Consider the following 16754-nt stretch of genomic DNA (forward strand, 5'->3'; position numbering starts at 1 on the left):
TCTTCTATGTGTACGGCTACCTTATACATGTTTTTCACAGATGTAATTCCATCCCTAAATATTACACTAACCATCATCCATTTTTCATTCTTTCTTCTAGATTTTATTCTCCTCCTTACAACATTGCAACAAATAGAATGATTCCACAAACATCCATCACTCCTTTTATTGCTGCTTCTCCTGTATCTACATATCAGGTATATTCTGTGTATTGCTCTGGAAGGGTTTCTGTGAATAAAGATACATTTATCATTATTATTACAAAGTAGTATTAGGCTTTGGCCAAAATCAATTTGATAGGAACACTAAACCAAACTAAAACAATAAGAAAATAGAGATTGATGGAAATGGGGTTATGATGCTAAAAATTCTAAACCACAAATTAGCATGTGATCTCCACAGAACAACAACACTTTTTTAGGCGTTAGTATTTTACATCAATATTTGTAGCCAAAATCACTAGTGGATCAATCAGAGGAAAAGTATAATAGAAACACATCACCACTTCGATATTTTTCACCCACTTCTGGTTTTGTCTGACAGGTGTGCACATGGCCTTATAGTGTGATACATACAACGTGTTATATTCTAATCATGGGAAGTCCTCTTTGATAAAACAGTTTTTTTTTAAATTTTAATAATTATTACAAATAATAATTACACAAATAATTCTTTTATGCCATGTTCATGAAAATAATTAGAATTTTCTAAGATAAATAACACTCTTTTTTAGAGCTTAGTTATATGCTGATTACAAGATTTCCATTTTGCAGTTCTGCTTCCCGCCACCACTATGAGGCATTTGCAATTGTGCCGCAGATTTATTATGATACTGAGCCACACAGGAGACCGATTAAACATGTGGGCCCTTTACAGTCTCTCCTTAGCTGCTGTCCTGGACTGATGGTTCTCTTTATCTACGCACATGGGAGAGACCTGTCACTCACTGACAGAGGGTGGGGAGAAACTGCTGTAGACCCGCCTGTCCAACTAGTCTCCAGTGTGGTTCAGTCCCCGGCGGCTTTTTCTCTGTCAAACATACCTGGCTGAAATTGCTCATCCCATGTCTGATTCATGCTTTCCGTGAATTGGACAGAATGTATCAGATATCAAGTTCCCTTTAAATTCAATGGGAACTGTATAAATCCATATTTAGTAAGTAACTAAGCTACCCATTGCAATGGCTAGTACTTCATTATTTAACTCTAAGGCTTTCCGGGTCAGAATTACATAACACAGCTTATAAAAAGTTATTAAAATAAAATTTAACACATGATTTTGGACCCATTCAGATGCAATTCTGTACACTTCCAGCATATTTTGTGATAAAAGATCCCTCTGTTTGTTGAATTTGTCTCATTCTGTCCCAAGTTAAATAAAAAAATCTGTAATAGAACAATTACCAGGATTCCGTAATCTTGTCAGAGTGTAATTCATTTTATTTAATATTTCTAATGGTATAAAATTGCCTGCAGAATGTTTCCGGCTTCATTTTGAAGGTATTACATTTCATTCCATTTAAAGATAGCAATGTAATTACAGAATTAAGCAGTACACCTAGAGAACTGATTTTAGAAAGTTATGTAGCAAAAGCCGAAGCTTAAAATTGGTTTTCACTTTATTTGCAGTGAATTATTATAAAGTCATTAATCAAATACTTAAATAGACATCACCTTTGCCCTGATGCTTCTTTTCTACCATCTAGGTACAAAGTACATCCTGGATGCCTCACCCACCATATGTTATGCAACCAACGGTAGGCCATCTACTGCAGATGACTTTTCCATTTGGGTGTTAATGATTAATGGCACTGTTCACTTGTAATTCCGGATGTAATTTCATTAACAGATCTCCATACAGTAACATAATTTATTAAATATCAATTCTTAATGTTTTGATTAACCACTACTAAAGAAAAATGTATTATGATTAATTCAAGGTCTTTCAGCTTACTCTAATTTACATAATAATTTACTGGGCATGAAAACACACATATGTGTACTATATACATATATATATATATATATATATATATATATATATATATATATATATATACAGTACAGACCAAAAGTTTGGACACACCTTCTCATTTAAAGATTTGTCTGTATTTTTATGACTATGAAAATTGTACATTCACACTGAAGGCATCAAAACTATGAATTAACACATGTGGAATTATTTACTTAACAAAAAAGTGTGAAGCAACTGAAAATATGTCTTATATTCTAGGTTCTTCAAAGTAGCCACCTTTTGCTTTGATGACTGCTTTGCACACTCTTGGCATTCTCTTGATGAGCTTTAAGAGGTAGTCACCAGAAATGGTCTTCCAATAATCTTGAAGGAGTTCCCAGAGATGCTTAGCACTTGTTGGCCCTTTTGCCTTCACTTTGCGGTCCAGCTCACCCCTGGTGACTGTGGAGGCCAGGTCATCTGGAGTAGCATCCCATCACTCTCCTTCTTGGTCAACTAACCCTTACACAGCCTGGAGGTGTGTTTGGGGTCATTGTCCTGTTGAAAAATAAATGATGGTCCAACTAAGCGCAAACCGGATGGAATATCATGCCACTGCAAGATGCTGTGGTAGCCATGCTGGTTCAGTATGCCTTCAATTTTGAATAAATGCCCAACAGTGTCACCAGCAAAGCACCCCCACACCATCACACCTCCTCCTCTATGCTCCACGGTGGGAACCAGGCATGTAGTGTCCATCAGTTCACCTTTTCTGCATCGCACAAAGACACGGTGGTTGGAACCAAAGATCTCAAATTTGGACTCATCAGACCAAAGCACATATTTCCACTGGTCTAATGTCCATTCCTTGTGTTCTTTAGCCCAAACAAGTCTCTTCTGCTTGTTGACTGTCCTTAGCAGTGGTTTCCTAGCAGCTATTTTACCATGAAGGCCTGTTGCACAAAGTCTCCTCTTAACAGTTGTTGTAGAGATGTGTCTGCTGCTAGACCTCTGTGTGGCATTGACCTGGTCTTTAATCTGAGCTGCTGTTAACCTGCGATTTCTGAGGCTGGTGACTCAGATAAACTTATCCTTAGAAGCAGAGGTGACTCTTGTTCTTCCTTTCCTGGGGCTGTCCTCATGTGAGCCAGTTTCTTTGTAGCACTTTATGGTTTTTGCAACTGCACTTGGGGACACTTTCAAACTTTTCCAAATTTTTCAGACTGACTGACTTTAATTTCTTAAAGTAATGATGGTCACTCGTTTTTCTTTACTTAGCTGCTTTTTTCTTGCTATAATGCAAATTCTAACAGTCTATTCAGTAGGACTATCAGCTGTGTATCTACCAGACTTCTGCACAACACAACTGATGGTCCCAACCCCATTAATAAGGTAAGAAATCCCACTTATTAAACCTGACAGGCCACACCTGTGAAGTGAAAACCATTCCCGATGACTACCTCTTGAAGCTCATCAAGAGAATGCCAAGAGTGTGCAAAGCAGTCATCAAAGCAAAAGGTGGCTACTTTGAAGAACCTATAACATAAGACATATTTTCAGTTGTTCCACACTTTTTTGTTAAGCATATAATTCCACATGTGTTAGTTCATAGTTTTGATGCCTTCAGTGTGAATTTACAATTTTCATAGTCATGAAAATACAGAAAAATCTTTAAATGAGAAGGTGTGTCCAAACTTTTGGTCTGTACTATATATATATATATATATATATATATATATATATATATATATATATATATATATATATATATATATCCAGTGGGGGAAATAATATTTGATCCCATGCTGATTTTATACATTTGCCCACTGTGCTTGCCAACAAGGGTTTTGCCACCAAATAAAGTCTTGTTTGCCAGAAGGAACAAATACTTATTTCTCACAGCAAAATGCAAATACATTTATATAATTTATACAATGTGATTTTCTGGATTTTATTTTTGATATTCTATCTCTCAATGTTACAATTAATCTACCCTTAGGTAGACTGTTCATGTCTTTTTCAGTGGGCAAACTTACAAATCATCAAGGGATCAAATACTTATTTCCCCCACTATATATACTATTATCCTGTCCTCGCCTTTTCTAGATGTAAATATGGGGATAACCTATTTTAAATTCATGATAATATTTTATTTATTGTTATTTGCCATAAAATGAAATATTGCTAAAGTGAAATTATAATAGATGAAATGTGGATTACATCCGCGCTGCTGCGACAAATAATAGATCCAGATATACTTGTAAGGTGTTCGGGTGGTTTATTCAACGCGTTTCGAAGCTCATGGCTTCTTCTTCAGGAAGTTTCCACACAAAGGTATCTTTGTGTGGAAACTTCCTGAAGAAGAAGCCATGAGCTTCGAAACGCGTTGAATAAACCACCCGAACACCTTACAAGTATATCTGGATCTATTATTTGTCGCAGCAGCGCGGATGTAATCCACATTTCTTCTATTATAACGGTTCTGAGAGGTCGCAGCGCCGACCTGTGGATCTGCAGCAGCTGACAAACTACACGCCTGTACTGTGTACCACCAAGTGAGCAGTTCTCTCACAATTGATTAGAAACAATCCTGGGGATAAGACCCTATTTGCGCTTTTTTTTTGTCTCCTATTTTTCTATAAAGTGAAATTACTAATATTTCATATTCACCTTTTATGCTTGCATTTCGAACAAAAATCTGATTAGCACCTTTTTTATATTTCTATATTTATACGACATGATCATTTTTTAAATGCTGGATTTCTATTTTTTGCTAAGCTTTTCTGCAAATTGAGTCTTATAATTATAATTATACACTGGATTTTTTTTATTTCTTTCCCAATTCACTTTTGCTTTTGTTTTTGTTTTCAGTTTTTGCAGTTTTACGGTGGTTGTTTTCTCTCTGTCATATGGCATGTAATGGAAAATGGTTTTGAATTTTTTTGTGTGGAATCCTTGAGAAAAAAATCTCTGTGCAGTCTATTACTCTGATTGGCTCATTACAGACATATTAATGCTATTTTTTTTGCAATAAATTTTATTTAAAACAGCTGATTATGACAGACAGGAGCAGACTGTAACTGAACTTCTTCTCTGGTATTGAAAGGCCCGATTCTAACACACTGGGTATTCTAGAATATGTATGTAGTTTATTTATGAAGATTTCATAATAATGCAATGAATACACAGGATTCAGCTGGTCGGGCGTGACCAATTAGCAAAGCGTGGTTCAAATCCTGCTCCAAATCGCAGCCGGACTGCTTCTATCTCTGATTGTTTGCGGCTGGCCAGGTGCGACCAATCAGTGAAGCCAGGGCCGGCTCCAGGTTTTTGAGGGCCCCGGGTGAAAGAGTCTCACAGCCCACATGACATATAACACAGCCCACGTAGTATATAGCACAGCCACGTAGTATATTGTACAGCCACGTAGTATGTAGCACAGCCCACTGTTGTGAATTCTGTGGCCAAGCTCCCTCCTGTGGTCGAGAGTGGTACTGCGGCTTCTGAGTTTCCTTCCTCAGGTGATGAGGTTAAGTCATTAGGTGCTGCTCTATTTAACTCCACCTGGTGCTTTGATCCTGGCCTCCAGTCAATGTTCTAGTATTGGTCTTGCTTCCTCCTGGATCATTCCTGTGGCCTCTCTATCCTGCATAAGCTAAGTTCTGCTTGTGTTATTTTTGTTTGCTATATTTTCTGTCCAGCTTGCTATATTGATTTTTCTTGCTTGCTGGAAGCTCTGAGACGCAGAGGGAGCACCTCCGTACCGTTAGTCGGTGCGGAGGGTCTTTTTGCCCCTCTGCGTGGTTGTTTGTAGGTTTTTGTGTTGATCGCAAAGCTATCTTTCCTATCCTCGGTCTATTCAGTAAGTCGGGCCTCACTTTGCTAAATCTATTTCATCTCTGTGTTTGTATTTCATCTTTGCTCACAGTCATTATATGTGGGGGGCTGCCTTTTCCTTTGGGGAATTTCTCTGAGGCAAGGTAGGCTTGCTTTTCTATCTTCAGGGCTAGTTAGTTTCTCAGGCTGTGCCGAGTTGCATAGGGAGCGTTAGGCGCAATCCACGGCTACCTCTAGTGTGGTGTGATAGGATTAGGGATTGCGGTCAGCAGAGTTTCCACGTCTCAGAGCTCGTCTTATGTTTTTGGTAAATGTCAGGTCACCTTGTGTGCTCTGAACTTCAAGGTCCATTGTGGTTCTGAACTACCTGTTCATAACAGTACTGGAGGCCCAAAGTACTAATGCTTCTCAATAGAGGGAAAAGAGAAGTTCTGAGACCATTTTTTTTTTCTTTGCACTGTGTTCTGTCTTTCTTTTCCCCTTTACATCAGGGTGGTTCAGAACACAGGTGTGGACATGGACATTCAAGGTCTGTTCTCTTTGATGGATAATCTCGCTATAAATGTACAGAATATTCAAGATTTAGTGGTTCAGAATCCTGTGTTAGAACCTAAGATTCCTATTCCTGAGTTATTTTCTGGCGATAGAGCAAAGTTTTTGAATTTTAAAAATAATTGTAAACTATTTCTGGCTCTGAAACCCCGCTCCTCTGGTGACCCAGTTCAACAAGTTAAGATCATTATTTCTTTATTACGTGGCGACCCTCAAGACTGTGCATTTTCCCTTGCGCCAGGAGATCCTGCATTATGTAATATTGATGCATTTTTTCTGGCGCTCGGATTGCTGTACGACGAACCCAATTCAGTGGATCAGGCAGAGAAAAATTTGCTGGCTCTGTGTCAGGGTCAGGATGAGATAGAGATTTATTGTCAGAAGTTTAGAAAGTGGTCCGTGCTCACTCAATGGAATGAATGTGCGCTGGCAGCTATTTTCAGAAAGGGTCTCTCTGAAGCCCTTAAGGATGTCATGGTGGGATTTCCTATGCCTGCTGGTCTGAATGAGTCTATGTCTTTGGCCATTCAGATCGGTCGACGCTTGCGCGAGCGTAAATCTGTGCACCATTTGGCGGTATTATCTGAGCATGAACCTGAGCCTATGCAGTGCGATAGGACTTTGACCAGAGCTAAAAGGCAAGAACACAGACGTCAGAATGGGCTGTGTTTCTACTGTGGTGATTCCAATCATGCTATCTCCGATTGTCCTAAGCGCACTAAGCGGTTCGCTAGGTCTGCCACCATTGGTACGGTACAGTCGAAATTTCTTTTGTCCGTTACTTTGATCTGCTCTTTGTCTTCCTATTCTGTCATGGCATTTGTGGATTCAGGCGCTGCCCTGAATTTGATGGACTTGGAGTATGCTAGGCGCTGTGGGTTTGTCTTGGAGCCCTTGCAGTGTCCTATTCCATTGAGAGGAATTGATGCTACGCCTTTGGCCAAGAATAAGCCTCAGTATTGGACCCAGCTGACCATGTGCATGGCTCCTGCGCACCAGGAGGATATTCGCTTTCTGGTGTTGCATAATCTGCATGATGTGGTCGTGTTGGGGTTGCCATGGCTACAAGTCCATAACCCAGTATTAGATTGGAAATCAATGTCTGTGTCCAGCTGGGCTTGTCAGGGGGTACATAGTGATGTTCCATTTCTGTCTATCTCATCATCCACCCCTTCTGAGGTCCCAGAGTTCTTGTCTGATTATCGGGATGTATTCGATGAGCCCAAGTCCAATGCCCTACCTCCGCATAGGGATTGTGATTGTGCTATCGATTTGATTCCTGGTAGTAAGTTTCCTAAGGATCGACTGTTTAATTTATCTGTACCTGAGCACGCCGCTATGCAGAGTTACGTGAAGGAGTCTTTGGAGAAGGGTCATATTCGCCCGTCATCGTCGCCATTGGGAGCGGGGTTCTTTTTTGTGGCCAAGAAGGATGGTTCGCTGAGACCTTGTATTGATTACCGCCTTCTAAATAAAATTACGGTCAAATTTCAGTACCCCTTGCCGCTGCTGTCTGATTTGTTTGCTTGGATTAAGGGGGCTAGTTGGTTCACCAAGATAGATCTTCGTGGTGCGTATAATCTTGTGCGTATTAAACGCGGCGATGAATGGAAAACAGCATTTAATACGCCCGAAGGCCATTTTGAGTACCTGGTTATGCCATTCGGACTTTCTAATGCTCCATCAGTGTTTCAGTCCTTTATGCATGACATCTTCCGAGAGTACCTGGATAAATTCCTGATTGTATACTTGGATGATATTTTGGTCTTCTCGGATGATTGGGAGTCTCATGTGAAGCAGGTCAGAATGGTGTTCCAGGTCCTGCATGCTAATTCTTTGTTTGTGAAGGGGTCAAAGTGTCTCTTTGGTGTTCAGAAGATTTCATTTTTGGGGTTCATTTTTTCTCCTTCTACTATCGAGATGGACCCTGTTAAAGTTCAGGCCATTTATGATTGGACTCAGCCAACATCTCTGAAGAGTCTGCAGAAGTTCCTGGGCTTTGCTAATTTTTATCGTCGCTTCATCGCTAATTTTTCTAGCATTGCTAAACCGTTGACTGATATAACCAAGAAGGGTGCTGATGTGGTCAATTGGTCTTCTGCTCCTGTGGAAGCTTTTCAGGAGTTGAAGCGTCGTTTTTCTTCTGCCCCTGTGTTGTGCCAACCAGATGTTTCGCTTCCATTCCAAGTCGAGGTTGATGCTTCCGAAATTGGAGCAGGGGCTGTTTTGTCGCAGAGAAGTTCTGATTGCTCGATGATTAAACCATGCGCCTTCTTTTCCAGGAAATTTTCGCCTGCTGAACGAAATTATGATGTTGGCAATCGAGAGTTGCTAGCCATGAAGTGGGCATTCGAGGAGTGGTGTCATTGGCTTGAAGGAGCTAAGCATCGCGTGGTGGTCTTGACTGATCACAAAAACTTGACTTATCTCGAGTCTGCCAAACGGTTGAATCCTAGACAGGCTCGTTGGTCGCTGTTTTTCTCCCGTTTTGACTTTGTGGTTTCGTACCTTCCGGGCTCTAAAAATGTGAAGGCGGATGCCCTGTCTAGGAGTTTTGTGCCCGATTCTCCGGGTTTGCCTGAGCCGGCGGGTATTCTCAAAGAGGGGGTAATTTTGTCTGCCATCTCCCCTGATTTGCGGCGGGTGCTGCAAAAATTTCAGGCTAATAAACCTGACCGTTGCCCAGCGGAGAAACTGTTTGTCCCTGATAGGTGGACGAATAAAGTTAACTCTGAGGTTCATTGTTCGGTGTTGGCTGGTCATCCTGGAATCTTTGGTACCAGAGATTTGGTGGCTAGATCCTTTTGGTGGCCGTCTCTGTCGCGGGATGTGCGTTCTTTTGTGCAGTCCTGTGGGATTTGTGCTCGGGCTAAGCCCTGCTGTTCTCGTGCCAGTGGGTTGCTTTTGCCCTTGCCGGTCCCGAAGAGGCCTTGAACACATAGCTCTATGGATTTTTTTTCGGATCTCCCCGTCTCTCAAAGAATGTCGGTCATTTGGGTGGTTTGTGATCGCTTCTCTAAGATGGTCCATTTGGTGCCCTTGTCTAAATTGCCTTCCTCCTCTGATTTGGTGCCGTTGTTTTTCCAGCATGTGGTTCGTTTACATGGCATTCCAGAGAATATCGTTTCTGACAGAGGTTCCCAGTTTGTTTCGAGGTTTTGGCGAGCCTTTTGTGCTAGGATGGGCATTGATTTGTCTTTTTCCTCGGCTTTCCATCCTCAGACAAATGGCCAGACTGAACGAACCAATCAGACCTTGGAAACATATCTGAGATGTTTTGTTTCTGCTGATCAGGATGATTGGGTGTCCCTTTTGCCTTTGGCTGAGTTCGCCCTTAATAATCGGGCCAGCTCGGCTACTTTGGTTTCGCCGTTTTTCTGCAATTCTGGGTTCCACCCTCGTTTCTCTTCAGGGCAGGTTGAGTCTTCGGACTGTCCTGGTGTGGATACTGTGGTGGATAGGTTGCAGCAGATTTGGACTCATGTAGTGGACAATCTGACTTTGTCCCAGGAGAAGGCTCAACGTTTTGCTAACCGCAGGCGCTGGGTGGGTCCCCGACTTCGTGTTGGGGATTTGGTTTGGTTGTCATCTCGTTATATTCCTATGAAGGTTTCCTCTCCTAAATTTAAGCCTCGTTTCATTGGTCCATGTAGGATTTCTGAGGTTCTTAATCCTGTGTCTTTTCGTTTGACTCTTCCGGCTTCTTTTTCCATCCATAACGTGTTCCATAGGTCATTGTTGCGGAGATACGTGGCACCTGTGGTTCCATCTATTGATCCTCCTGCTCCGGTTTTGGTTGAAGGGGAATTGGAGTATATAGTGGAGAAGATTTTGGATTCTCGTGTTTCGAGACGGAAACTCCAGTATCTGGTTAAGTGGAAGGGTTATGGTCAGGAGGATAATTCCTGGGTCTTTGCCTCTGATGTCCATGCTGCCGATCTGGTTCGTGCCTTTCATGTGGCTCATCCTGGTCGGCCTGGGGGCTCTGGTGAGGGTTCGGTGACCCCTCCTCAAGGGGGGGGTACTGTTGTGAATTCTGTGGCCAACTCCCTCCTGTGGTCGAGAGTGGTACTGCGGCTTCTGAATTTCCTTCCTCAGGTGATGAGGTTAAGTCGTTAGGTGCTGCTCTATTTAACTCCACCTGGTGCTTTGATCCTGGCCTCCAGTCAATGTTCTAGTATTGGTCTTGCTTCCTCCTGGATCGTTCCTGTGGCCTCTCTATCCTGCATAAGCTAAGTTCTGCTTGTGTTATTTTTGTTTGCTATATTTTCTGTCCAGCTTGCTATATTGGTTTTTCTTGCTTGCTGGAAGCTCTGAGACGCAGAGGGAGCACCTCCGTACCGTTAGTCGGTGCGGAGGGTCTTTTTGCCCCTCTGCATGGTTGTTTGTAGGTTTTTGTGTTGACCGCAAAGCTATCTTTCCTATCCTTGGTCTATTCAGGAAGTCGGGCCTCACTTTGCTAAATCTATTTCATCTCTGTGTTTGTATTTCATCTTTACTCACAGTCATTATATGTGGGGGGCTGCCTTTTCCTTTGGGGAATTTCTCTGAGGCAAGGTAGGCTTGTTTTTCTATCTTCAGGGCTAGTTAGTTTCTCAGGCTGTGCCGAGTTGCATAGGGAGCGTTAGGCGCAATCCACGGCTACCTCTAGTGTGATGTGATAGGATTAGGGATTGCGGTCAGCAGAGTTTCCACGTCTCAGAGCTCGTCTTATGTTTTTGGTAAATGTCAGGTCACCTTGTGTGCTCTGAACTTCAAGGTCCATTGTGGTTCTGAATTACCTGTTCATAACAGCCCACACAGTATATAACACAGCCCACGTCGTATATAGCATAGCTCATGTAGTATATAGCACAGTCCACGCAGTATATAACACAGCCCACGTAGTATACAGCACAGCCCACGCGGTATATAACACAGCCTACATAGTATATAACACAGCCATGTTGTATATAGCACAGCCACGTAGTATATAGCACAACCCATGTAGTATATAGCAATTTGGGCACCATATCCCTGTTAAAAAAAGAATTAAAATAAAAAATAGTTATATACTCACCCTCGGGGGGCCCCCGGATCCAGCCCAGGCATTTAGCAATACTTCTTGTGACGCTCCATTTCCAGTAATGCCTTGCGGCAATAACCTGTGATGATGTAGCGGTCTCGCGAGACCGCTACGTTATCTGGGGTCAGTGCCACAATGCATTCTTGGGACCGGAGCATCACGAGGAGCTGGAAAGGCTGCTGCGGATGCCGGAAGGTGAGAATATAATGATTTTTTTTTTAATTATTATTTTTAACATTATATGTTTTTACTAAATAGGCAGTGTAAGCGGTTTATACCTTGTGGGAATAAAAGGACTAGAAATAGGAAAAACCCAATGTGGCTAAACAAAGAAGTAAGACAGGCAATTAACAGTAAAAAGAAAGCATTTGCACTACTAAAGCAGGATGGCACCATTGAAGCTCTAAAAAACTATAGGGAGAAAAATACTTTATCTAAAAAACTAATTAAAGCTGCCAAAAAGGAAACAGAGAAGCACATTGCTTAGGAGAGTAAAACTAATCCCAAACTGTTCTTCAACTATATCAATAGTAAAAGAAAAAAAACTGAAAATGTAGGCCCCTTAAAAAATAGTGAGGAAAGAATGGTTGTAGATGACGAGGAAAAAGCTAACATATTAAACACCTTCTTCTCCACGGTATTCACGGTGGAAAATGAAATGCTAGGTGAAATCCCAAGAAACAATGAAAACCCTATATTAAGGGTCACCAATCTATCCCAAGAAGAGGTGCGAAATCGGCTAAATAAAATTAAAATAGATAAATCTCCGGGTCCGGATGGCATACACCCACGAGTACTAAGGGAACTAAGTAATGTAATAGATAAACCATTATTTCTTATTTTTAGGGACTCTATAGCGACAGGATCTGTTCCGCAGGACTGGCGCATAGCAAATGTGGTGCCAATATTCAAAAAGGGCTCTAAAAGTGAACCTGGAAATTATAGGCCAGTAAGTCTAACCTCTATTGTTGGTAAAATATTTGAAGGGTTTCTGAGGGATGTTATTCTGGATTATCTCAATGAGAATAACTGTTTAACTCCATATCAGCATGGGTTTATGAGAAATCGCTCCTGTCAAACCAATCTAATCAGTTTTTATGAAGAGGTAAGCTATAGACTGGACCACGGTGAGTCATTGGACGTGGTATATCTCGATTTTTCCAAAGCGTTTGATACCGTGCCGCACAAGAGGTTGGTACACAAAATGAGAATGCTTGGTCTGGGGGAAAATGTGTGTAAATGGGTTAGTAACTGGCTTAGTGATAGAAAGCAGAGGGTGGTTATAAATGGTATAGTCTCTAACTGGGTCGCTGTAACCAGTGGGGTACCGCAGGGGTCAGTATTGGGACCTGTTCTCTTCAACATATTCATTAATGATCTGGTAGAAGGTTTACACAGTAAAATATCGATATTTGCAGATGATACAAAACTATGTAAAGCAGTTAATACAAGAGAAGATAGTATTCTGCTACAGATGGATCTGGATAAGTTGGAAACTTGGGCTGAAAGGTGGCAGATGAGGTTTAACAATGATAAATGTAAGGTTATACACATGGGAAGAAGAAATCAATATCACCATTACACACTGAATGGGAAACCACTGGGTAAATCTGACAGGGAGAAGGACTTGGGGATCCTAGTTAATGATAAACTTACCTGGAGCAGCCAGTGCCAGGCAGCAGCTGCCAAGGCAAACAGGATCATGGGGTGCATTAAAAGAGGTCTGGATACACATGATGAGAGCATTATACTGCCTCTGTACAAATCCCTAGTTAGACCGCACATGGAGTACTGTGTCCAGTTTTGGGCACCGGTGCTCAGGAAGGATATAATGGAACTAGAGAGAGTACAAAGGAGGGCAACAAAATTAATAAAGGGGATGGGAGAACTACAATACCCAGATAGATTAGCGAAATTAGGATTATTTAGTCTAGAAAAAAGACGACTGAGGGGCGATCTAATAACCATGTATAAGTATATAAGGGGACAATACAAATATCTCGCTGAGGATCTGTTTATACCAAGGAAGGTGACGGGCACAAGGGGGCATTCTTTGCGTCTGGGGAAGAGAAGGTTTTTCCACCAACATAGAAGAGGATTCTTTACTGTTAGGGCAGTGAGAATCTGGAATTGCTTGCCTGAGGAGGTGGTGATGGCGAACTCAGTCGAGGGGTTCAAGAGAGGCCTGGATGTCTTCCTGGAGCAGAACAATATTGTATCATACATTTATTAGGTTCTGTAGAAGGACGTAGATCTGGGGATTTATTATGATGGAATATAGGCTGAACTGGATGGACAAATGTCTTTTTTCGGCCTTACTAACTATGTTACTATGTTACTATGTTACTATTGATGCTGCATAGGCAGCATCAATAGTAGAAAGTTGGTCACACTTACAAGGTTAATGGCAGCGTTAACGGACTGTGTTACACCGCGTTATGCCACGGTGTAACGCAGTCCATTTAACAGACTGCTAAAACGCTATGTGGGTGCTGACTGGAGGGGAGTATAGAGGGGGCACTGACTGGAGGGGAGTAGGGAGGGGCCAATTCGTGGCCAGACTGTGCCTGTCGCTGATTGGCCACGACCAGCCGGCAGCAACCAATCAGCAATGCGGGATTTCCGTGACAGACAAATAGACAGACAAACAGATGGAAGTAGACCTTAGACAATTATATATATTTATATAGAGAGAGAGAAAATGAGATTTTGAAACGGCACCATTTAATTTACTCACAGGTGGTTTCCAAACCTCCAGACAAATTTCCAGTTTTATATATATACTTACACACACTGTCATGGATGAGGGTTGGCACCATTGAAATTCTTCCATAAAATGAAGTATTATTAGAAAATGCAATTACTCATGTTTTGTTATACACATGCTTGTTTCCTTTGTGTGTATCGGAACAACACAAAAAAGGCAAATTGTACTTAATTTTACACTAAACCCCCAAAATGGGCCTGAAAATAATTGTTGACATCTTTCCAAAAATGTGGATAAAAAACTTTGTTTCTAGCATGTGATGCTCCTTCAAACTCACCTTTGGCAAGAATCAGGTGTAGACAATATGAAAATCATACCTGAAAAATAAAAATAAAAGATAAGTTGACTCACTTTTTGCATTCAAAATTGTTGAAAAATATCAACAAGGTGTGCAACATAATCAAGAAGTTTACAACCTATGGCACTGTAACTAATCTCTGTGAACAATGACGGCAGAGAAAAATTGATGAAAGGTTGCAACATAGGATAAACTGGATGGTGGATAAGCTGCCCCAATTAAGTTCCAAAGAAATTCAAGCTGTACTGCAGGCTCAGGGTACATCAGTGTTAGCGTGAACTATCCGTTGACATTGAATGAACTGCAACGCTATGACAAGAGACCCAGGAAGACCCCACTGCTAAAACAGAGATAGAAGAAAGCTAGACTGAAATTTTCTAAAATGTATGTGAGTTGGCAAAAAAACTTTTGGGAAAAGCATCTTGTGGACAGATGAGGACAAGATAGAGCTATTTGGTAAAGCACATCATTTAACTGTTTACTCAAAATTAAATGAGGAATACAAAGAAAAGAGTACCTACAATCAAATTTGGTGGAGGTTCAAAGATGTTTTGGGGTTGTTTTGCTGCCTCTGGCACTGGGTGCATTAACTATGTGCAAGGCATCATGAAATCTAAAGATTACCAAAGGATATTGGGTCAAAATGTAGTGCCCAGTTCCAGAAGCTAAGTTTTCATCATGGGTCTTCCAGCAGGACAATGACCCCAAACAAACTTCAAGAAGCACCCAGAAATGTATGGAAACAGAGTACTGTAAAGTTCTGAAGTGGCCTGCAATGGCTCCCGGTCTGAATCCCTTTGAACCCCTGTAGAGAGATCTTAAAATTCCTGCTGGGAGAAGTCGCCCTTCAGATATGAGAAACTTGGAGCAGTTTGCAAAGGAAGAGTGGTCCAAAATTCCAGTTGAGAGGTGTAAAAAGCTAGTGGATAGTTATAAAAGCAATTGATTGCAGTTAATCATTCCATAGGTATGAAACTAAATATTAAATTGAGGGTGTCAACAACTTTGTCCCACCCACTTTTAGAGTTTAGTGTGAAAGTATGTCCAATTTGCCTCTTTTCACAGTTTTTTTGTGTTACAATACACACAAAGGAAATAAACTTGTCTACAACAAAAATGTGTAATTGCATTAATTTTCTGGGATAAATACTTCATTTTCTGGAACAATTTAAAAGGTGCAACACTCTCATGACCATCTGTGACAATAAGTCACGTCTCATGGCCAAGACGTGAGACGGAATAGTCAGGAGTCTGAGGGCAAAAGCCAGGAAGGTACATCATTAAGAAAAGTAAGAGATAAAAGCATAGTGAGGGAACGTTCCAAGATTAGAATATCAGGAAGATAGTGAATCAGAGCAGAAGAGTTTATACAGATGGATGGTCAGAACAAGATCCAAGGTCAGGCAACGAAAGATCTACAAACAGAACTCAAGGCACAGGAAGACAAATCTCACAGTAGCTTATTGTACATCTGGCAGAGGTCTGGTAGTAATGTAAGGGGAAGAAACTAGCCAGGTTTGCCTCATCCGTAACGGGTCTGGAACCATTGGGTCTGTCATCTAGGATACAGGGGGGAGAGCTTGGGGTGTCCCTGTGCTCCAGAGAAGGGGACGTGGCTAAGCAGACAGTGATTGTGCAACTTATGCAGCTGCACAGGGGCCCAAGAGGTCAGGGGACCCACTACTACCTCCAAAGTAGGTGGAATGATGCATTATGATGAGCTATTGAGCTGCAAAAGGCCCAATGTACTGTTCTTGCTCGGAGGCTTTGTCTGTCTGTGTCAGTGAGTGTGCATAATGTCTGAAACTGACCAGTCATTTATGAAAAAAATAAACATATTTTAATAGATTTGTAAATAGTGCTTCTTGATATGGGTATTAAACTGGAAAATTGCTAAAAGGTCAGTAGAAAAAAAATGTAATCAATGGAATTAATTTTTTATAATAATCGTCACTGCTACGCAATTGTCACATAAATTCGCAAATTAATGCAAGTGATAGTTAAAAGCCAATATCAGTTTTATATAGCCATCTTACTTTTAGCATGCTTTAAAAGCTGTGCCTTGACCTACATAATTGATATGTAATGCCAAGAAAATGAATCTCCCCGCTGTCTTTCCTAGAGGAAATTGGAAAGTTCTTTAACCATATAGTAAGTTAATGTAATGAGAAGAATGACTTTTATGTAAAAAATAAAACAAAATAACCAGAAAAATGTGTGATATTGCTTCTAATATCAGTGTGATATCATTGTAAAGAAGCATTCTATCACATAGAAACTAG

General features: G+C 41.1%; 1 protein-coding gene across 4 annotated transcripts in view; it reads left to right on the forward strand.

The window, feature by feature from the left end:
* RBMS3 (RNA binding motif single stranded interacting protein 3) overlaps positions 1 to 16754 on the forward strand; it is a 983638-nt gene that overhangs the window by 921112 nt on the left and 45772 nt on the right. For all 4 annotated transcript variants that reach the window (XM_069730019.1, XM_069730018.1, XM_069730016.1 and 1 more), the window contains exons 9-10: positions 101 to 197; positions 1706 to 1756. In XM_069730019.1, the coding sequence (XP_069586120.1) occupies positions 101 to 197; positions 1706 to 1756 (148 nt within the window). The remainder of the gene's footprint in view (positions 1 to 100; positions 198 to 1705; positions 1757 to 16754) is intronic.

This window comes from Ranitomeya imitator, chromosome 6, assembly GCF_032444005.1.
Source record: "Ranitomeya imitator isolate aRanImi1 chromosome 6, aRanImi1.pri, whole genome shotgun sequence".
Taxonomy (NCBI): Eukaryota; Metazoa; Chordata; class Amphibia; order Anura; family Dendrobatidae; genus Ranitomeya; species Ranitomeya imitator.